At 50.3% G+C, this 21,775-nt stretch overlaps 4 protein-coding genes across 4 annotated transcripts; all 4 read left to right on the top strand.

Annotated features, from left to right (window-relative positions):
* Window positions 1–1,283: 1,283 nt before the first annotated feature.
* CDV56_102844 (putative INO80 chromatin remodeling complex (Ies1)) lies at window positions 1,284–3,973 on the top strand (the record flags this gene model as incomplete). The annotated part of the gene is made up of 5 exons (XM_026756463.1): window positions 1,284–1,716; window positions 1,830–2,369; window positions 2,431–2,484; window positions 2,544–2,597; window positions 2,661–3,973. The coding sequence occupies 5 exons, from the start codon at window positions 1,284–1,286 to the stop codon at window positions 3,971–3,973; spliced, it is 2,394 nt and encodes a 797-aa protein (XP_026615536.1).
* Window positions 3,974–5,442: 1,469 nt separating this feature from the next.
* CDV56_102509 (INSIG family protein) lies at window positions 5,443–6,612 on the top strand (the record flags this gene model as incomplete). Its single annotated transcript, XM_026756128.1, has 2 exons — window positions 5,443–6,153; window positions 6,244–6,612. 2 exons carry the CDS (start codon window positions 5,443–5,445, stop codon window positions 6,610–6,612), a joined length of 1,080 nt encoding a protein of 359 aa, XP_026615535.1.
* A 1,180-nt stretch (window positions 6,613–7,792) lies between these two features.
* ADE17 (phosphoribosylaminoimidazolecarboxamide formyltransferase/IMP cyclohydrolase) lies at window positions 7,793–9,883 on the top strand (the record flags this gene model as incomplete). The annotated part of the gene is made up of 4 exons (XM_026755693.1): window positions 7,793–7,811; window positions 7,991–8,117; window positions 8,183–9,668; window positions 9,728–9,883. The coding sequence occupies 4 exons, from the start codon at window positions 7,793–7,795 to the stop codon at window positions 9,881–9,883; spliced, it is 1,788 nt and encodes a 595-aa protein (XP_026615534.1).
* Window positions 9,884–14,152: 4,269 nt separating this feature from the next.
* On the top strand, window positions 14,153–19,103 carry CDV56_100731 (clathrin heavy chain; the record flags this gene model as incomplete). The annotated part of the gene is made up of 3 exons (XM_026754350.1): window positions 14,153–14,392; window positions 14,464–18,687; window positions 18,747–19,103. The coding sequence occupies 3 exons, from the start codon at window positions 14,153–14,155 to the stop codon at window positions 19,101–19,103; spliced, it is 4,821 nt and encodes a 1,606-aa protein (XP_026615533.1).
* Between the last annotated feature and the right edge of the window lie 2,672 nt (window positions 19,104–21,775).

The raw sequence follows: 21,775 nt of genomic DNA, 5'->3' as shown, positions 1-21,775 counted from the left end.
TCGATGCGAGTGATATAGATGGGATTATTTGCATTGTGTATGGCGTTGACTTGAGCTGCTGTGTCCACAAAATATTCTCTGCACTGGGGTCCGTGGAGGCTTGACATTTGAATGGGAGTCTTTTTCTGTTTCATTACTCGGATCCTCGGAGGGATAGCTGTGATTTCTGGCGCATTGATGTTCATGCTGGTTCGGAGGCATCATCGTTTACTGTCAGGAGCAGCTTGGGGCTTTAGGCCTTCTAACGGCACGGCGTAGCTCACGGAGACCCTTTGTCTCGAGAGAAGAGAGCTACCTTATTATCAATCAAAAAGTTCTATTTTTCTCCATGTCATTGTAGCTCTTGTGCCATCACGTAACTGTCGCCCTTCAGGAAATGTTCTCGATCTGACTTCATGGTGATGAGCAGTGACAAGTTCCTTTTACTGCCTGGATGGAATGTGGGTATTGTGACCTCTTTGGGTATTCCTAGTCCTCAATGCATTGACTGGAAACTCCCAGCCTCCTCTTCCTCTACACAGACATGGCATATTTCTGTCTTGAGATGTTGTGTTTCTGTAACAATAGCAGGTCAAACTTGACATAAATATGGAGTACGTCTCGAAGGCCATGTTCTCAGTCCTTACATAATCTGGAGCTTCATCTCTCTCTTGTTGAGCATCTTCGCATTGATAAGGTACTAGGGGAATGGCGAAATCCGACAACGAGTAATTTTTATTCGAATATTCTAATATTGAATTTAAATAACATTAATTAAAGCGTTCAAGAGCTCATATCAAATACATCTATCTCATTGTGAGGTAATAATAGGGGAAGACGGGATGATTAAAGAACAGTAGTAGTATGACCTCTGTATAGCAAAGATCCGGCAAGGCAAAAGAACCCGGAAGGAAGCCAGAAAGAAATATCGGCACCAGAACACCCACAACGCTCCTTTTGCCTTTGCTCGAACCACTTTCTTTCCTCTTCATCCAACTCCAGACTCCATCTTCGATCATATTTATCATCATTGCATCCAGCCCTCATCTTCATTTTTTCTTCTCCAACGCTCAGGAGTTTCTCTCATTCTTCTTCAACTTGTGGCATCATTTCCTCCCCTTAACCAGTTAGTTACACGCTTCGCGGTCCTCGAGTCCCCAAGTCTGACGGCGTGTGACGCCCCCCCTACCTGGGGCACGAAACAACAATCCACAATTTCCGAGCATTCGCGACAATCGATAATTTCTCCATTGACAATAACCTACCTCATCGAGAAATTGCTGCATTGACGGATCCCTTCGAAGATGGCCGACGTCGAAAGCAACGTCGCAGACGAGTCGTTTGCGCAGTCCGAACCCCAGGACGACCAGCCTGCGCACAGCACGGTCAGCGCGACGGTCGGCATAAGACGTCAGGCGAATGGCACTATTGGCTCCGTCTACTCGGGAAACAAAATCAGGCATCTGAAGAAGGAAGATGGCATGCCGCTCTGGCGCAAGGACATCCAGTACCAGTTTCTCAAACTTGTCTTCGAGGATAAAACACCGGTCTTCACTCGCTGGTCTGATGGCAAGAAGAACTTGGATTTCGCGGATATCTACATCGATGCGATGGCGAGGAGCAGTAAGACGAGCAAGATTCTCAAGGACAAACTGCAGAGCGATAAGCAAGCTGCCATCAATATGGCGATGGTTTGTCTGCTTGTTAACTTTGGGAGGATGAACACCACTTTGAACTGTATGGTTTGCCCTTCTCTTCGTCTCTTCACTCGGCCCTCTTCGCGGACTCGGTTTCCACCCCCCCCTTAACTTGTGCCATTGCATCTTTGACTGACTCGGAGACAAATCTAGTTTTCCCAGAAATGCGCGCTCAACTACGGACTTATCACTCCATTCCTTCTTTGCAGGCGCACCAGGACCCCAACGCATACAAGCAGCTTCAGGATGCTCCCCGTCTCAAATCCATCCTCAAGGGTGCGTCAGAGGATGTCGACCAGCCGAATACGCTCGAGAAGATCAAGCGCCATCCCATCCCTCGAACTAATCCGGTGCACCTCATCTTTGTCCTCGCACAGTATGCTCCCAAGGTGTCGGAGTTGCACTTCTTCCCTCCCCGCGATTTCTTCGACCTGGTCATGAGATCCACGCTCAGCAGTAAGAGCCGTGCAAGAGCTTTCTTATGGCTGATGTGGTGGTATCTGGAGAGTGATTACTCGCGTGAAGCCGCCCTTAACAACCCATTCGGCGCGGGCCAGGATGGTGAAGGAACCGAGGGCCTGCCAATCAAGGTGCCCAGCTTCGAGAGCCTCACGGAAGAGCAGGCAAACGAGGAAAACGTGGATACGCCCTCTGAAATCGAATACGGAGAAACAAAACGCTTGGAGCGTAAACGTAAGTTCATGCGATGTCAACTCATTTTCTGCCTTCCGTACGTGGGCTGACGTCGTCATAGGCATTCTGGAAGAGGACGAGCCATTACCCAGGCCGCCGAAGCGTCCCCGAAAGGGTAATTCCGACCATCTCCCTTCGTGACTTCGAAAAGTCTTATGCTAACCGCTTTTGTAGCTCCGTTTGACTACTTATACAGCGACAGGGTGGTCACGGGAGAAGGTCCTTCGTGTAAGTTCGGTTCAGTTTTCCACCATGTGTAGTCATACGTTAACCAGGATTGTCTATGAGTAGACGAAGATTATAATGGAACCAGCTCTATGCGGCCGCCTTCCAAGCGTCCAGCGGATCAGGATGAAGGCTATTTGACGCCTACTCAATCATCGCGTTCTGAGTCCAAACGACCCAAGCGGGAGTCGTCTGTCAACCGCTCCGTCGGTCAGCAGCGACTGATTTTGAAGACGAAGATGGAGCAGACCCCCGACGCCTCCTCGCCGGCCCCTCCAGGATCAAGTCATCCGATTCTGAATAGATTCGTGACCGAATCCACTATTGGTCAGCCTCCCTCAGCTCGCCGCCCTCGACCACTTACCCAGCACCAGTTGGCTGTCGAACAGAATCGGCGCCAGCGTATCGATTATCTCCTGGCCAAGCGTAGAACCGAGGTTTACCGGATTTTACGATCGAAGAGAGAAAGTGAAATGCCATTCGCACGCTACGGTCGCTTATTGCAAGGTCTTCCGGAAGGTTACGACACTGAGGACGAGGAGGTCTCATGGGGCAAAGGTGGCTTGATCCCTCACCACGAGGAAGAAGAGGACTTTGGAGAGTCCGCGGGCTACTTCTTATCTGTGATCCGTAAGGCCTCCAGAAGGCTTGACCGCTGGGATTATGAAAACGCGAATGGTCCGAAGAGAGACCGGAAGAAAGAGAGAGAGGAGCGCCAGAAAGCCAGGCAGAATGGCTATGCCATGGATGCCCTTGACCTGAGTGGGCGAGCCTCGATGTCCGCTCGTAGCAGAGCCCGTGCTGCGCGCAATGCGAGACGAAAGCTCGCCGAAGCAGAGGCTGGTGGTGCGGCGGCCGGCGGCGAGGCCTCCAAGGGGCAAACTGCTTCGTCCTCCCGCTCCAAGAGCAGCCGAAGTCGCCCTAGCCGCGCTGCTGGAGGTGCCTCTTCAGGTGTGGCAGGCAAGGATGATCTCGACGTTCCTTCGCAAGATCAGGAGCTCTCACCGTTGCCTCCTTCCATCCGTCTGGCCGATGAGGATGCCGATCTCGACGGCGAAGGTCTTGACGACCTGGATCGTGAACTGCTAGGGGAAGGAAGTGGCGATGAGGATGATGCTGCGGATCGCGACGATCGTTCTTCGCGCCCCGCAGAGCCTGGTTATGAGGATAGTTTCATGGGCGGTGATGCGGATGACGACGTAGAAGCGTTATCCTCCGACGACGAAGTTGACGATGAGGAGGATCTCGACGACGGAGAGGGTGGAGTCGACGTGGACGAAAACTCCTCGACTTTCGAGGGTGGAAATGGATACGCTGCCAGCGAGACCTCTTCTGTTGCTGGTGATACTACCGCTGTCCTAGACGAGGGCAAAGAGTAGTAGAAACACCGCTTCCATGATTTGGTTTCCTTGCGGAATGCTCCTACAAGTCACACTAGATGCTTCATATTCTAGCACCCTGTTTCTTATTTTGACTTCCTCTCTTCCTCCTTATTCCTTTCAAGATACTTAATGTGTCTTTGCTTATGTGACCATGTCCATCTTGGCACCATAGCAGAGTACAGCAGCCACCTACGATTATGAGTGTTCAGAACAGACATGTACTCAGAATGACTCAGGACTAGCCAGAACTGCCCACTTCTGCTCATATTAAGCGACATTTTCTTCTACAGCCTTTTATGTCAAGTTCATGATGAAGAGACATCGAACAACACGCGACCGATAAATCCGATAAATCCAGCGTCGGAGTCAAACGGGAAAGCTCAAAGTCGCAGTGAGCTTTTCGTCAGCCAAGCACATCGGAGACATAGTAGAACCGAATCAAATTTCGTTATTGGCCAACGAAAGGAATGTCAGTCCATCTTTGACTCCATACAGGGCTGTGGTGCATATCTCAAGTGGAGAGATGGCTGGCGCTGCAGTGCAGCCATGGAGCTGTAGAGTCAACCCATGAATCATCTCCAATTCCACTTACTACAGTATATACGGAGTGGCAGACTTGAAATATCATAGAGACTGTAGTGTCTGTGTGTCTTGTTGGGAGGGGAACCCTGGATGGTTGCGAAGTCACCATACATAGACTAGTATTGATTCAACAATGATTATTGACATGTGAACGCATCCGTCGCCTCCTCGTGTCTAACCTCAATTAAATCTCGGATCTGTTCACAGCACAACAAAATCCACACTCATAAGATATCTATCGCATCTCTGTCATTGTGTTTATCCTCATACCAGGTTACACTTGTAACCGTGCCATCTCGCATTTTTATAGAATTTCAACCAGAATTGCACGATACTCCTCCTCGTTCCAACGTCTGTGTCCCCAGAAATCCGCCGATCACAGCGAATCTTCCCGCTCACTTTCACCTGCAAGTGTGCTCCACTCCAGGTCTTGAACGAGTCGGCTTCTGTCGTCCTTCCCTCGTCTCCTCATAGTTTCGAACTTTCGCTTATTCGATAACTTGCGCTGTCATTGCTGCAGCTGTACAGCTAGAGCAGCTTCCAGTGTTGTCGCTGCACACCTGACAGGTCCTTGACCTCTTTCTCCTCCCTTTTTTCCTCCCTCACGGTGTCTCCACCCAGTCCCGTGTCCACCACCAGGCTGGCTATTCCTTTACTGCAGAGATCGATTTACTGAGAGGGGGCATTCGATCATTCATTTAACCAGCATTGAGTTATTTTCGATGATATAAAACCAGCGGACTCTCGATCGTGACCTTCACCTAGCCTGTCGATATCGAACTCATATTTGGATTCGAGAGATCACAACTACCAGACTGTGTTTATTTCTGTCGGGCTCTCACACCGCGAAACATACCATATCTTTATTCGGCAGACCACCTGTCATGTCTGATGAACCCACCATTCTTCGTCCTCGTCCGCGGCGAGTGTTCGACCTTACGCCTGCTTCGAACGAATCGTCCGAAGCTCCTACTCCTGCGGAGCCCGCCAACCCTGACCTGCTCAATCCCAAGGACGCCGGTTCGACCAGCGTAAGCCGCAATGCTTCCATCATGAATCTGACGTCGTCTACGCTTTATGGCATTTATTCTCCGACCGCATTCGAAGGCTCCCGAGATGAGTCGAGCCCCTGGGGCACCGAGGCACAAACACCTAGCTCGGAGAATCCACCAAACATTAAAACAGCTCTTGAGACGCCGAGTGGCCCTGTGCAGAGAACTCGGTCGCGCCTCATCCATGGGCTATTCCGTGGGGTGATTCTGCCTCAGGTGTTACGAAGCGCGCTTCTCTTTGGGTTCGGTGTGGTCTACGGAGTTATCACGGTCCATTTGCATGAGAATCACTGGATCACGCCGGTGAAATTGGAGAATATTCGCTACTATGATTCATGGCACTACCTGGGTTTGTGGGGTCTGGCTGGAGTGGCTCTGGGAAATGTGCTTCCCTGGCTGGATTCCTTTGCTGGGGAGTGGGATACGGATCGTTCCCGGACCGTCAAAGGGCATGGGAACAATCGTTCCAGCGAAGATCGTACCCCTGCTTGGGTTACAGTGGCTCGGAGCGTTGGGGCCTTTGTTGGAATTGCGTTTGCTCTGGTAAGGAAGTTATTCCGATTCTTTTGTTTTTCCGATCGCTCCATCTATCTACCTACGGGCTTGTAACGCTGACTAAACTCTGATGCACAGAGGAAACTCCCCTGGGAGTCAACGACTCAGGCATCTGCCACTCTTGCTCTCGTCAATCCTGTGCTGTGGTACCTCATTGACCGCACAAAGGCAGGCTTCCTATTGTCGACCGTGGTTGGACTGGCCGGGACAGGTGTGGTGCTGGGGCTCAAGCCGGAGTTGGTCCCAACGCCCACAGATACTTCTGCGACTACCATTCCTCTGCTGAACGGCACAGTCGGGGAATATGGACTGGTGACAGGCCTCACCCAGGAAGGTGTTGCCATCCGCATATGGCTCGCAAGTGTTCTCTTCTGCGCCTGCGTCTGCTTTGGCAACGTCGGCCGGCAACTTGCCATCGGAGGTACAAGCAGAGACGGGCTCAAATAGCCTCCTTCAATTTTTTTTCCCCGTTTTGTGTTCATTTTTAGGTTGCTTGGTTTGGGTTGATCGGCTCCAGGTAGCTTCGTGGCACTGGTCACCATCGATAGATAGGGCTCTTAGCATAGAATAGCTTCATGATAGGATAATGGAAATAATCATGATCATCCCATGCCCTAGGCCTGAAGGCCCAAGCTTTGGGTGGGATCTTACGATGTCAATGGTGATGTCTCCAGCTACTCAAGTTGCCGTGTCCTCAGCCACTTCGACCACACACGAAGACACCATACACATACTCAGGGATTCTACAAAGGCTGTAGAGCCAATCATTGCAGTCCCTTCCACCGAACTCGCCATTAGACGAGATCAAGTCAGACACTGCACCCAAGATCGGCCCTTTGCGGTTTCCCACAATCCCTCTCCATTCTATATGACGATTTCCGTACTTCATAGGCCTATCTCTTCCGTAGAAGAGGATAATCCTCGTAGGAACGCTTTTGAAAGAATGTTGTTTTTTGCGTTGTTCATGAAGAGAGAAAAAGAAGAAAAGAAAAGGGAAAGAAGTTTTCAAGCAGAGCGAGTTTTGTGTTCGCGTTGGGGACAGGTGGTCTGTGCTGTATCATGTGATTTTGGGAGACCTGGGCGGATGTGCAGAGCACAATTACGTAAGCATGTTTTGCATAGCATATATGAAAATCATGTGAAGACAGCTCAGGGGTCTTTTTTTTGAAATTGCATTACACACTAAGGCTGTAAATTACCAGGTGGAGAAGGGAAGTGGGACGGTTATTCTGGTAATCATCTGTAATGATACAGCCAGTCCGAGAGCGGCCATGATTCTCAGAGGGGGAAGGGAAGGGAAGGATCATGATTGACCCCGCGGTGGGATGAGCAGAGCTAGAAAAGCTTTAATTGTTGCAGATACTTCTCGTTACTGTGATTGACAGGGACCGTGACACTTCTCCTCATTCTATTCAGACTGTCATATCCTCAGGTAAGATCTCAGAGTCCTCAATAATAGACTTATCGTCCACACAGTCCAATTCAGTTGACTCCCAGGCGGGGCTTCCCTTCTGGTCATGATTGTCATCTGAACTTTTTTCCATACTCTAACACCCCCCTCAATTTCTGTCGGGGCTCGATTCTGACTTTGTCGTGTCCCAGTGTCCATCACAGTCAGTGTCTCACAATGTCTCAACAAAAGTCAGGTATGTCCATACTTGACATCTTCACAACCTTTTCTTCCCCTCAATCGGAGCTGGGGTCTGTTGCTCGCCAAGTAGTAGACTGGCCGGATGCTTCCCCACTATCCGAGTTTTTGTTACTCGCATGGAATTGAACGAGCATTGGGCTGACTCAAGCTTGCACGCTTCTTTTGTAAAAACAGCTATCCTCTCCGTCTACGACAAGACTGGCCTTCTGGACCTGGCCAAGGGTCTGGTCAAGCACAATGTCCGTCTGCTCGCGTCTGGTGGTACCGCCAGATTGATTCGTGAAGCTGGGTTCCCGGTCGAGTGAGTTATCAGCTCCTCCCATTTAGGCAGAGTGATGGTCATTGACATGGTGTTTCAATGGTTAGGGATGTCTCGGCTATTACTCACGCTCCTGAGATGCTCGGTGGCCGTGTCAAGACCCTTCACCCCGCTGTCCACGGTGGTATCCTTGCTCGTGACATTGAGTCCGACGAGAAGGATCTGGCCGACCAGAAGATTTCCAAGGTCGACTTCGTCGTCTGCAACCTCTACCCTTTCAAGGAGACTGTCAACAAAGTCAACGTCACCATCGCCGAGGCCGTTGAGGAGATTGATATCGGCGGTGTAACCCTTCTGCGCGCTGCTGCCAAGAACCACGCTCGTGTCACCATCCTCTCTGACCCTCAGGACTACCCCGAGTTCCTGAAGGAGCTGGAGGCTGGAGAGATCTCCGAGGACAGCCGGAAGCTGTACGCCCTCAAGGCCTTTGAGCACACTGCGGACTACGACACTGCCATCTCGGGGTTCTTCCGCAAGCAGTATGCTGGTAACGGCGAGCAGTACATCTCTCTGCGCTACGGTGCCAACCCTCACCAGAAGCCTGCCTCTGCTTACATGCTCCATGGCAAGCTGCCCTTCAAGGCTCTTAACGGATCCCCGGGCTACATCAACCTGCTCGATGCCCTCAACGCCTGGGCTTTGGTCAAGGAGCTCAAGCATGCTCTCGGCTACCCCGCTGCGGCCAGCTTCAAGCACGTCTCTCCTGCCGGTGCGGCCGTCGGTGTCCCCCTGACCGAGAAGGAGCGCAAGGTCTACATGGTCGATGACATTGCCGGTATCGAGACTTCCGGTCTGGCCCAGGCTTATGCTCGTGCCCGTGGCGCGGACCGCATGTCCAGTTTCGGAGATCTACTTGCTCTCAGCGACGTCTGCGATGTCCCCACTGCCAAGATCATCTCCCGCGAGGTCTCGGACGGCGTTATCGCTGCTGGCTACACCCCTGAGGCGCTAGAGATCCTCTCCAAGAAGAAGGGTGGCAAGTACCTTGTCCTGCAGATGGACGAGAACTACGGCCCCGCTTCCGAGGAGACTCGCACTCTGTACGGTGTTCAGCTCAGCCAACACCGCAACGATGTCGTCATCTCGCCCCAAAAGACGTTCAACACCATCATCACTCCTAAGGACTTGAAGACCCTTCCCGACTCTGCTCTGCGGGATCTCACTGTGGCCACCATCGCTCTGAAGTACACTCAGTCTAACTCGGTCTGCTACGCCCTGAACGGCCAGGTCATCGGTCTGGGCGCTGGTCAGCAGAGCCGTATCCACTGCACTCGTCTGGCCGGTGACAAGGCCGACAACTGGTGGATGCGCTTCCACGAGCGTGTGCTGAACATCAAGTGGAAGGCCGGCACCAAGCGTGCTGACAAGAGCAACGCCATCGATCTTCTCTGCTCCGGACAGACCCCCCGCAACGATATCGAGAAGGCCGAGTATGAGCGTGTCTTCGAGGAGGTCCCTGCTCCTTTCACCCAGGAGGAGCGTGACAGCTGGTTGTCGAAGATGGGAGAGGTTGCCGTCTCGTCCGACGCTTTCGTAAGTTCTTGGCCACTCTATTGTATGTTGTATAGCTTGTGCTGATGAGAGTCAAACAGTTCCCCTTCATCGACAACGTGTTCCGTGCTGCCCGTTCGGGTGCCAAGTACATCGCTGCCCCCAGCGGTAGCCAGAACGATGGCCCTGTCTTCGAGACGGCCGAGAAGCTTGGTATCATCTTCGTCGAACAGGGCACTCGTCTGTTCCACCACTAAGTGTGCAGAGTTTACGATTGTTCAGTGGGCGATGATACCGCAGTGATGCTTGTGTAGTCTTGTGATGACCTTATAAGTATGAACATCAATGGCCCTCTAAGGGAGTCATGTCCAAAAGTGCTTGATGTCTTTGATGTGATTATGGGATGTGTTGGCGTTGTGAATAGCGCCCTTAACGAACAGAACCTTGTATAGATTCAACTCAGTACCACTTCATTTATGTTTATGCTCTCTGTGGGATGCTGTAGCTGTGTAATACACTAACAGTAGACACACTGTCTGCATCAGGGGTTGAAAATAAGAAATCAGCTAAAAAATGCACACACGCGGATCTGAACCAGAGACCTCGTGATTAGAGTCGCGCGCTCTACCAAATGAGGGATGCAATTAGCGCTTGAATACCATGCTGAAAGATGTGACACGTCAATTGGAGTAAGGTTGTCGCTCGGCTGGATGCATGATCTGCAGTGTGTCATACCTTAGTGCCTTGGTCAGAGTACTTGGTATCTACAGGACGTTGCGAGCAAGGTCTCTGCTATGGCGATTGGTAGAGTACGGTCGATGCGCGTCGCTGGATCTCGGAGCTTCATGCTGTGACCGACCTAGGTCCTTGAGGTTTCCGGGATAGTTTACAGTGTTTTGTGAGAGGTACGTTCGCGGGTATCTGGTCGTGGTGGATTTATTGAAGGGATTCGATTGAAGGTCGCGGGTCGAATGACTGTTGAGGCGATTCAAAACGTGTGCACATAGCTCCTGCTGCCTATCGAAATTCCGACGGTGTGAGTATACAATTTAGCTGGTTGAGCACGTAGACTGCTGCTATTTGGGTGCATCGTTGGCGGTGTTGGTCTCTATGCGTCAGGCCTGCGCGGAAATATACTTGGGATCGGCCCTGGCCATGGGTACCACCGTCCCAGAACCGAGAACCACTCGAAAGAACCAAGGAACAGATGCTAGGATGGACTTGGCTCCCACCGAGAGAGAGCATCTACTGAGTTGAAAAGCTAAATCTAACCATCCCAAGTTGACCCAGAAGGTACGGTAGGGTACGGGATAAGAGTGATGGAGAAGACTCAAGATTATTGATGACATCACGACGAAGAGACAGCGAGGGCACACTTTAATGTGACAATTGTATATGAGACAAAGTTAAAGGTGGCTTAATATCAAGAGCTCGCATAGCTCAGTTGGTAGAGCGCATGACTAGTAATCATGAGGTCAGCGGTTCAAATCCGCTTGTGAGCATTTTTTGTAAATCTTGTTTTCTTTTTCCTTTTTCCCTTCCCCCCCCAACCCCAAATTCATTTGTCGCCAATTGACTGGCATCCAGGACGATGGATTCACATTATCTCCCTCCATTCTATCTATGCTCAACATCCAACTGCAAGGCGGAAATACATAGTTTGCTGAGGTCTAAGTATCGCAACATCCCACAGGTTAGGAGAATGACGACGGGTGCAGGTACAAATGCATGTAAGAAGCTTGGACAGCCCGCCTGCAGCATCGACAAGTACAGCCACACATGTCCTGCACAGTGGCCCGCTACTGCCTGTCAGAAGTGACACAAGCAATGAGGCTCGTAGATGCGAAAGGTAGGGTGGCCCTCAAGGCTGTTATACTCGGATCGACAGATAAAACATAATCTCCTCTGGGCCTGGCACACGCCCCTGGTTTATCCCTAGAAACCACAACTCTGCCCCTGGAACCACGGAAATCCGACCCAGGGGTAAGACCATACATCGAGGTCTGCTAGGTAGCGAATACTGCTCTCTCGTATATATTTATCAGAGGTAGTACTACTCGTTCCCTGGTATGTGATGTCTCGATGGGCCGTATGCCTGCGTCAGGTGTATATCGTATATTGTTAACAATGGCCGTCAGCTTGTGGTGTTGAGCTGCTCGCTCCGGATTGGCCCACAAGTAGCGCAGACGTCACTGTATTCGTTGATTTCGACCCTGACAACAGTGGTCGTCTATTCCCATAGTTCCGAAGTTGCATCTATATTCTGACATCGTGAAGTTGACCCAGATGCTACTGAGTGTCGCAAACCATATTTCGACCTCGCAGACCAGGAAGTGTAGTGTTTAAAATATCGAATGAATAGAAGGGAAGAGAGGCCACAAATGATAGATCAACACTGGTGGAGATAACTGGTCAACGTTCCCGTGGCCATAGATGATTATGGTCACCACGACCTTCGTCTTGCTTGACTTGATATCAGGTATAACATTGGTTGCATCTAGGGCATGCCCGGGAGGACGCATATGCTTCTGGATTGTAGAAGATGGATCGACCGAGGCTCAAGGGACCAGGGAAATGGGTGCCGTGACCACATACCTGTGCTTCGTTGCGGCTTTGCCCTCCATACATGGGTTGTGCTGACCGAGTTGTTTGCAGTCTCGGCCTTAAGGAGGAGCCAAGCAACCTCCCCACCACCAAGAGATGTGGAAGCTCAGGCTGGCAAAACTTCCGGTTACGAACCCGCCTGTACCAGGAGCGACTCCTATAACAGCCGCAGATCAACTTCACGAAGCATTAGGAGGAAGGACAGGAAGCAGTGGCCACGTCTGGACATATAGGTTCGTTTTATGACATGCAGAGGACTGCGCCCCGATGCTGACGCTGCACCCATCGCAGCGGAACTGATAGGCATGTCAACATGTTCGTAAGCCCAAGGTTGGTCGAATCTCATGACTATTGCAGGAATGGTAGCTAATGAGTACACAGCCCCACAAAACGAGAAGTATTGAGTCTGGATTGAGCAGCCGGATAAGAGAAAGCGACAGAGTGTCTTTCATCTCCCGAGCCAGATTACCTGGACATGTTTGACATGAACGAGTTTGCCACTGAGGCATTCTAGGTAGACTCGGGTATGGGCGTGCTATGTGCCATACGCGAGCGGTAATGAGGATTCATGGGATGGCAGCATATGTCTCGAGACCCCATAAGTTCTGAATGAAACCAAGAGTGTGACTGCATGACGCGAATGCGCATTCCCATCTGTAAAAAAGAGTCGATCAATCTTTATAGTCTTGCATTCCAGGAGTCCATCTCAAATTGAGATGGGGTCTTGATTAGTTTGTCTCACCTGAGCCTCCTGTAGTGAAGTGCTTTTTCAATGACCATCTTTGATTCAGCTCAGCTCAGATACCGTCTACTTTGCAGGCGGTAGTGAATCAAAACTGAAGTATACCAAACACTAGGCTAAAGAGACTCTGGCACCTGTCACTTAAAAACGGGCCTCAGGCTATCCACGTGCCTGTGAGCCTCACTATCACCTATGGGAGCTCGACCAAGACCATAAAAATAGAAAAAGCAAACACAAACTCCCAATTGAATACTTTAACCAGTCCCTAATATCCCAGGAGGTTGGCCATTTCATTCAATCTAATTCATTTCATTCACTTCTCTCATTCGCCTCATCTTCATTCTCATTGTCCTTAAACAAACGCTGACCGCAGGCGTTCTCAGGCACCGTTGCTTGCCCCTTTGCACGTGACGTCCCTATAAGCGACACCTCAGCAACGACAACAGCGTCGGCCTCCTGAGGTCACTTCCCGCTTCCCCCAGTTGCTAATCCACCTACATATCCCTCTCCCTACTCATCTACCTTCCTCTATTTCCTCACTTTTACCTTCTTTCTCGCTGTCTTTAGCTTCAATTTTCCGTTATTCCCTTCACCTTTTCACTTCAAGCTTAGTTGATTTCTTTTGAGCGGCGTTTCGTTGGGCGGGTAAGGTCGTCTTGCGGCCTTGGTAAATATGGCTCCTCTTCCCATCAAGTTCACGGAGCTTATCAATGTATTTCCCCTCCCTCATGTGTTGATCTCATTCCGCTCGTCGCCAGAGAGTGCTAATATCTGGTTCTTCTACTATAGCTGACAAATGCCGAAATTGCTGTATGTCCTGCCATCCGATACTGCCTGATGCCATCTACTGCCAAACCAGGGTGTCGCATGCCGGCATGCCGGACGCGCCTCTCCTTTATATCTAACTGTCGTGAATATCTGCTTACATTTTGTTCCTTCTAGCCACAATCGATTGGCTTCAACTCATGTGTAAGTACAGCATAGAGGCGCAGCTCCTAAAACAGGGATCTGACCGAAGCTTGCTAACCGTAGTGTCATTGCTCGATAGACTTTAGAATCGGATCATTTCGTTTGCGCGAGGCAAAAACTCAATGAAGATGACAAGCCTCAAGTCATTATCGTCAACCTCAAGAACAACAATGAAGTCATCAAGCGGCCGATCAATGCGGACAGTGCCATTATGCACTGGACCAAGAACATCATCGCCCTCAGAGCTCAGGGTCGAACAATTCAGATCTTTGACCTCTCTGCAAAGCAGAAGCTCAAGTCTGCTGTCATGAATGAAGACGTTGTTTACTGGAAGTGGTTCAGTGAAAAGAGTCTAGGTTTGGTTACCGAGGCATCAGTCTACCACTGGGATGTCTTTGATCCAACCCAGAACCAGCCTCTCAAGATCTTTGACAGACTTCCAAACTTGAGTGTAAGTGTGACGGAAATCAAAAAGACCAACACATTGCTCGACTCGTGGTAACTGACAATCACTGCTGCCAGGGCTGCCAAATTATCAACTACCGTGTCAACGACGACGAGAAGTGGATGGTCGTGGTCGGTATCAGCCAACAGCAGGGACGTGTTGTGGGTTCAATGCAACTGTATTCCAAAGATCGTGGAATTTCGCAATTTATTGAAGGACACGCGGCAGCTTTCGCTTCAATCAGAGTCGAAGGCTCTCCTTTGGAGCACAAGCTGTTCACCTTCGCTGTTCGTACTCAGACCGGCGCGAAACTGCAGATCGCCGAGATCGACCACCAGGAGCCGAACCCGCGCTTCCAGAAGAAGGCTGTGGAAGTGTACTTCCCGCAAGAAGCAGTCAATGATTTCCCGGTCGCTATGCAGGTGTCCAGAAAGTACGACATCGTTTACCTCGTTACGAAGTATGGTTTCATTCATCTTTACGACCTCGAAACCGGAACCTGCATCTTCATGAATCGTATCTCTAGCGAAACAATTTTCACTACAGCCCCCGACTCAGAATGTGCCGGCCTGGTTGGTGTCAACCGTAAGGGTCAAGTCCTGTCGGTCAGCGTTGACGAGGGAACTATTATCCAGTACCTGATGGAGAATCCTGCCATGTCTGGACTTGCGGTGAAGCTCGCCTCCAAGGCTGGCCTTCCTGGAGCGGATCACCTCTACCAGCAGCAGTTCGACAACCTGCTGGCGCAAGGCAATTACTCCGAAGCTGCCAAGATCGCTGCCAACTCTCCCCGAGGCTTCCTCCGGACACCAGAGACCATCAACCGTTTCAAGAACGCGCCTCAAACTGGCCAGCAGATGTCTGTAATCCTACAGTACTTCGGTATGCTTTTGGACAAGGGATCCCTGAACAAGTATGAGAGTGTTGAGCTTGTCCGCCCTGTCCTGCAACAGAACAGGAAGCACTTGCTGGAGAAATGGATGCATGAGAATAAGCTGGAAGCTTCCGAGGAACTTGGAGACATCGTGCGACCATACGACATGAACATGGCTTTGTCCATCTATCTGCAAGCCAATGTACCTCACAAGGTCATTGCCGGGTTTGCCGAGACTGGTCAATTTGACAAGATCCTCACCTATTCGAAGCAAGTTGGATACCAGCCCGATTACACTCAACTTCTGCAGCACATTGTCCGTGTAAATCCCGAGAAGGGTGCCGAATTCGCGGCCCAGCTCGCCAACGAGGAAAGCGGCGCACTCATTGACCTCGACCGCGTTGTGGACGTGTTCCTGTCGCAGAACATGATTCAGCAGGCAACGTCGTTTTTGCTCGATGCCCTCAAGGACAACAAGCCGGAGCATGGCCACCTGCAGACACGGTTGCTTGAGATGAACCTGGTCAACGCTCCCCAGGTTGCAGATGCTATCCTTGGTAACGAGATCTTCACCCACTATGATCGTCCCAGAATCTCCCAGCTCTGCGAGAATGCCGGCCTCATTCAGCGTGCTTTGGAAAACACCGATGACCCTGCGGTAATTAAGCGCAACATTGTTCGTACCGACAAGTTGAACCCTGAATGGCTCATGAACTACTTTGGCCGCCTTTCCGTGGAGCAGACTCTTGACTGCATGGACACCATGTTGGAAGTGAACATTCGCCAGAACTTGCAGGCTGTTGTTCAACTTGCGACCAAGTTCTCGGATCTCCTCGGGCCTGGTCAACTCATCAGCCTTTTCGAGAAGTACCGCACCGCTGAGGGTCTCTACTACTATCTCGGAAGCATCGTCAACCTTAGTGAGGACCCCGAGGTTCATTTCAAGTACATCGAGGCTGCTACGGCCATGGGCCAGCTTACCGAGGTCGAGCGCATCTGTCGCGAGAGCAACTATTACAACCCAGAGAAGGTCAAGAATTTCCTGAAAGAAGCCAAGTTGACCGAGCAGCTTCCTCTCATCATCGTCTGCGACCGTTTCAACTTCATCCACGATTTGGTTCTCTACCTATACCAGAACCAGCAATACAAATCCATCGAGGTCTATGTGCAGCGTGTCAACCCTTCTCGTACTCCAGCCGTCGTTGGAGGCTTGTTGGATGTTGACTGTGATGAAGCTATTATCAAGAACCTTCTGTCTACCGTCGAGCCCTCTGTCGTCCCCATTGACGAGCTCGTCTCTGAGGTTGAGACTCGAAATAGGTTGAAGCTGCTCTTGCCCTTCCTTGAAGCCACTCTGGCGACTGGCAATCAGCAACAGGCCGTTTACAATGCTCTTGCCAAGATTTACATCGACAGCAACAATAACCCCGAGAAGTTCCTCAAGGAGAACGACCTGTATGACACATTGACCGTCGGTAAATACTGCGAGAAGCGTGATCCGAACCTGGCCTACATTGCCTACAGGAAGGGACAGAATGACCTAGAACTCATCAACATCACCAATGAGAACGCCATGTACCGGGCCCAAGCTCGTTACCTTGTTGAGCGTGCTGATCCCGAGATTTGGTCGTTCGTCCTGAGCGAGAATAACATGCACCGCCGTTCTCTTGTCGACCAGGTCATCGCAACGGCAGTTCCTGAATCGACTGAGCCCGACAAGGTTTCCGTTGCCGTCAAGGCGTTCCTTGAGGCCGACCTTCCTGGCGAGCTTATCGAGCTCCTGGAGAAGATCATCCTCGAGCCCTCGCCCTTCAGCGACAATGGTAGCTTGCAGAACCTTCTGATGCTGACGGCAGCTAAGGCTGACAAGGGACGTCTGATGGATTACATTCATCAGCTCTCTGAGTTCAGCGCTGACGAGATCGCTGAGATGTGTATCTCCGTCGGGCTGTACGAGGAAGCGTTCGAGATCTATAAGAAGGTCAACAACTACATTGCTGCCGTCAATGTTCTTGTGGAGAACATTGTCAGCATTGACCGTGCTCAAGAGTTTGCCGAGCGCGTTGAGTTGCCGGATGTGTGGAGCAAGGTTGCAAAGGCCCAGCTTGACGGTCTTCGTGTGTCTGACTCGATCGAATCTTACATCCGTGCCAATGATCCCTCGAATTACCAGGAGGTCATTGAGACTGCCACTCATGCCGGCAAAGACGAGGACCTTGTCAAATATCTCAAGATGGCTCGTAAGACATTGCGGGAGCCAGCCATTGACACCGCCCTTGCTTTCTGCTATGCCCGTCTTGACCAGCTACCGGAGCTCGAGGACTTCCTTCGTACCACCAACGTGGCCGATATCGAAACGTCCGGTGACAAGGCCTATGCCGAAGGCTACCACCAGGCAGCCAAGATCTTCTACACGAGCATCTCCAACTGGGCCAAGCTGGCTACCACCCTGGTGCACTTGGAAGATTACCAGGCTGCAGTCGAGTGTGCACGCAAGGCCAACAGCGTCAAGGTTTGGAAGGAAGTCCACCAGGCCTGTGTTGACAAGAAGGAGTTCCGTCTCGCCCAGATTTGCGGTCTCAACCTGATTGTTCATGCCGAGGAGCTGCAGGACCTTGTGCGCCAATACGAGCGCAATGGCTACTTCGACGAGTTGATCAGTGTGCTCGAAGCCGGTCTGGGTCTGGAGAGGGCCCACATGGGCATGTTCACCGAGCTTGGCATTGCTCTGTCCAAGTATCACCCTGACCGGGTCATGGAGCACCTCAAGCTCTTCTGGTCCCGCATCAACATCCCCAAGATGATCCGCGCCTGTGAGGAAGCGAATCTCTGGCCAGAGCTAGTATTCTTGTATTGTCACTACGACGAGTGGGACAACGCCGCTCTGGCGATGATGGAGCGTGCCGCGGATGCCTGGGAACACCATTCATTCAAGGATATCATTGTTAAGGTTGCCAATCTGGAAATCTATTATCGTGCTCTGAACTTCTACCTGCAGGAGCAGCCTTTGCTCCTTACAGATCTACTCCAGGTCCTGACCCCTCGCATCGACGTGAACCGTGTTGTACGCATTTTCCAGAGCTCGGACAACATCCCTCTAATCAAGCCATTCCTGTTGAACGTCCAGACTCAGAACAAGAGGGCCGTCAATGATGCCATCAACGACCTCTTGATTGAGGAGGAGGATTACAAGACTCTGCGCGACTCGGTAGACAACTATGACAACTTTGATGCGGTGCAGCTGGCCCAGCGTCTCGAGAAGCATGACCTCATCTTCTTCCGGCAGATTGCGGCGAACATCTACCGTAACAACAAGCGCTGGGAGAAGTCGATTGCACTTTCCAAGCAGGACAAGCTATACAAGGATGCCATTGAGACCGCGGCGATTTCTGGCAAGTCGGACGTGGTTGAGGAGCTTCTTCGCTACGTAAGTTTATCCCTCATCAATCTCTTTTCTCATTGAAACAATTCGCTGACTGTGTCTAGTTTGTCGACATCGGCAGCCGAGAGTGCTACGTGGGCATGCTGTACGCCTGCTACGATCTCATCCGCCCCGATGTCATCCTGGAGATGTCGTGGCGCCATGGTCTTCATGATTTCACCATGCCCTTCATGATCAACTTCCTCTGCGAGCAAACACGTACGATTGAGATGCTTAAGAAGGACAATGAAGAACGCAAGGCGCGGGAAGTGTCGCATAAGAAGGAGGAAGACAACACACCAATCCTGGGCGGCTCACGGCTCATGCTGACGCAAGGACCGGCGACGCCTGCACCTGCGCCGATGGTGTACGGACAGGCGAATGGCATCACGCCCCAAGCCACTGGCTTCCGTCCGTTCTAGATGACGTTTGTCCATTAATGTATGTTTAATAAATATGATCTCCGCTGATGCCGAAGCGATTGAGGAAGGGAGTCAGCTAAAAAGAAGGGCAAGGACATGACATGCACGGAGAATACCAGGTGGTGTGCTAGTGATACACATGGCTGGTAATCTCGTCCGCGATGTGATTTCTACTCATTATTCCTGATGGCATTGCATTTCTTTTTTTATTTTCTGATTCCTTCGTACCAATGTATTTGATAGGCTTTGAACATTTGTATCTTTTTTTCTTTGCCGGGTGAATAAATTTAGTATCTTACGGCGTGAACAATATTTCGCCCATGTAATGTTGATTTCGGCCTCGGACTCCGAACGCGAAGTGTGGCTGCCGGTCCATTGACTGCAGGAGCCATTCTACATTCTATCAGCTGTTTCTGACAATGAATAATGGAGCTCTGGATCGGTTAGAAGGGAGCATCAAAGAATGCAGGAACCGGAGGATCGTAGCTGCAGGGAAATAGATTAGCCCGGACGATTCGGGGCAGTGAACTTTTCCCGTGGGGATGGCGATTTCGTGGAGAGGCCGATGAGGCCAACATCAAGAAGGACAGACAGGATCGAAATTGTGGAGATGCAGTCCTGATAGCGATGCGAGGGGATGATTGACTGTGATACTCCGTACTGATGGTGCTTGAAGTAACAATAATACTATCCGATTGTCGGACTGAAAGAGTTGTTATCTCGCAGATGTAGTGACCAGGGTGACAGAGGAAGGGACAAGCTCATCGCTGCATTTCGGTGCCGGATTGAAGCAGGAGTCTGGTAGAGTACGGAGTACGAACCATCTGCACGGAGTAGTGAATTCTGCATTGCTGACCGCAGTAAGATCGAATTACCCGATATGGAATTTGAGAAGCTGGGCATAGTACGGAGTACTCTGTATAGGACACGAATGCAAGGGTATATCCTTGCCGATTAACTAGTACTACTAGGGGTGTTCTGGCCACTCTTCATTGCATTGCAATTTAGCATTTTAGGTATAGTGTCATGGTAGGCCAAGCCGCTAAGGCCTAATCTGGGAGTATCCCCGAATTACAGAGCTTGAAAATTCAATTCAACTGCACAAGTTCGTGCAGTTAACTTGAAGACATTAGTCTCTGTAATTCATCTATTCTAGGTTTAGCGTAGCAGATCTAGTAAGGGAAAGCCAACAGGAAAGCCAACGTCAGTTCAACCATAGAAAAATATATAATGAGGAAGACACTTACCTACAACATCAGTATCCCATTAGTATCCCATCAAAATAGAGCTAAATTAGTAATTTCTAATGCCTTAGTTACTATGCTCTTCTCCCTAAATTAATTTACTACTATTATTAAGCCTATATAGCCAGCTCTAACAGCTACAGCAGCTCTAGTGGGAGGGATCATGATGCCATAACCAGCATCAAGATAGTATCGCGGCTCTAATCAGCTGACTGATTTTATTGTCTCCTTAGATAAGCTGAAATTGTTTTTCAAAAATGGATACTTTTTGATTACTAGGGGCCGCCTTAGTAGGGAGGCTATACTACTTTCATCCAGTCTTACAATGCAGTGAAAAAGTGGCCAGAACACCCCTACTGGCAACTCTGGGAATTCCACAGATTGAGAATCATACATTGCGATGATCATGGAGCCAAGCTGTCCATAGTCCATAGTTACCTTAGCTTATGTCTACTGTCTACTACTACTGTCTACTGTAGATACTATGTGTCCCGAAAGGGATGTGTAGAGGTCAGATGACCTTTCCACGGTGGACGAAAGTGGTAATTTTGTATTTGTCTCCCAAGACCTCACGGAGCGATCCAGTCTTGTCCCGTCTTGTCGGTATGACCATTGCCAAAAGAGATTTTCTGCCAAGGTCAGAGTTTGGGCCGGTAAATTTCTGATTTGTGAGATCGTGCCTGTACCAGTTTGGGACTGCTGATGGAATTGGATAACTCTTACTCTGGTCCGTTGATCGGTCGGGGCATTCCAGTCCGAGACAAGAAGAACCAGTCAGATGCTGGCAATTTGGATTTCTTGTGGCTGCGATGACCTCGGTCTATCTAACCAGAATCATTCAGGAGACACACTAGAAGGACCTGACGTGATTTCACGGAGTTTGTTCTCCGGCAATGCTGTCGATCAGGCCCAGACTTGGCAGATTGGACTGTGAGAGCGCGCCTATCGCCGTTTACCTACGGAGATTCTCAGCGGCATACGGAGACTACGGAGTAGCCTGACGGACTAACTGTTCCAAATGGGATTGTGGATAGGCTCATTCAGGTAATATGAGATCTCCATACCAAGATAGGAACGACTAACTATCCTAGAATAATGCTAATAGGAGAGTATTTCCTCACAATTCAGATGGATTGATTGATTATCTCCCGAGGACCCGAGGTTGTAGGGATCGAGGTACCTGAATAACCCGAATCTTTCTCGGTAGTCGATATCTAGATGGAATATGACATGAAGCCTTGTGGGTGTATATTAGCTTGGAGGTTATTATGTCATTTCCCGAGTATCTAGACTACATCTTGAAGATCTTGCAGAGAGGGTCAGTTCTTCTGTCTGTTCTGCTTCGCTGAAGTAGTAGATAGATAGTCGAGATAACCAACGACAAAATCAATTAACTAACTATTATTTCATCCACCAATGATCCGGTCG

The sequence above is a fragment of the Aspergillus thermomutatus genome, assembly GCF_002237265.1.
Source record: "Aspergillus thermomutatus strain HMR AF 39 chromosome Unknown NODE_63, whole genome shotgun sequence".
Lineage (NCBI taxonomy): Eukaryota > Fungi > Ascomycota > Eurotiomycetes > Eurotiales > Aspergillaceae > Aspergillus > Aspergillus thermomutatus.
Note: the sequence above shows the minus strand (reverse complement) of the source record. Positions and strands in the feature narration are given on the sequence as shown.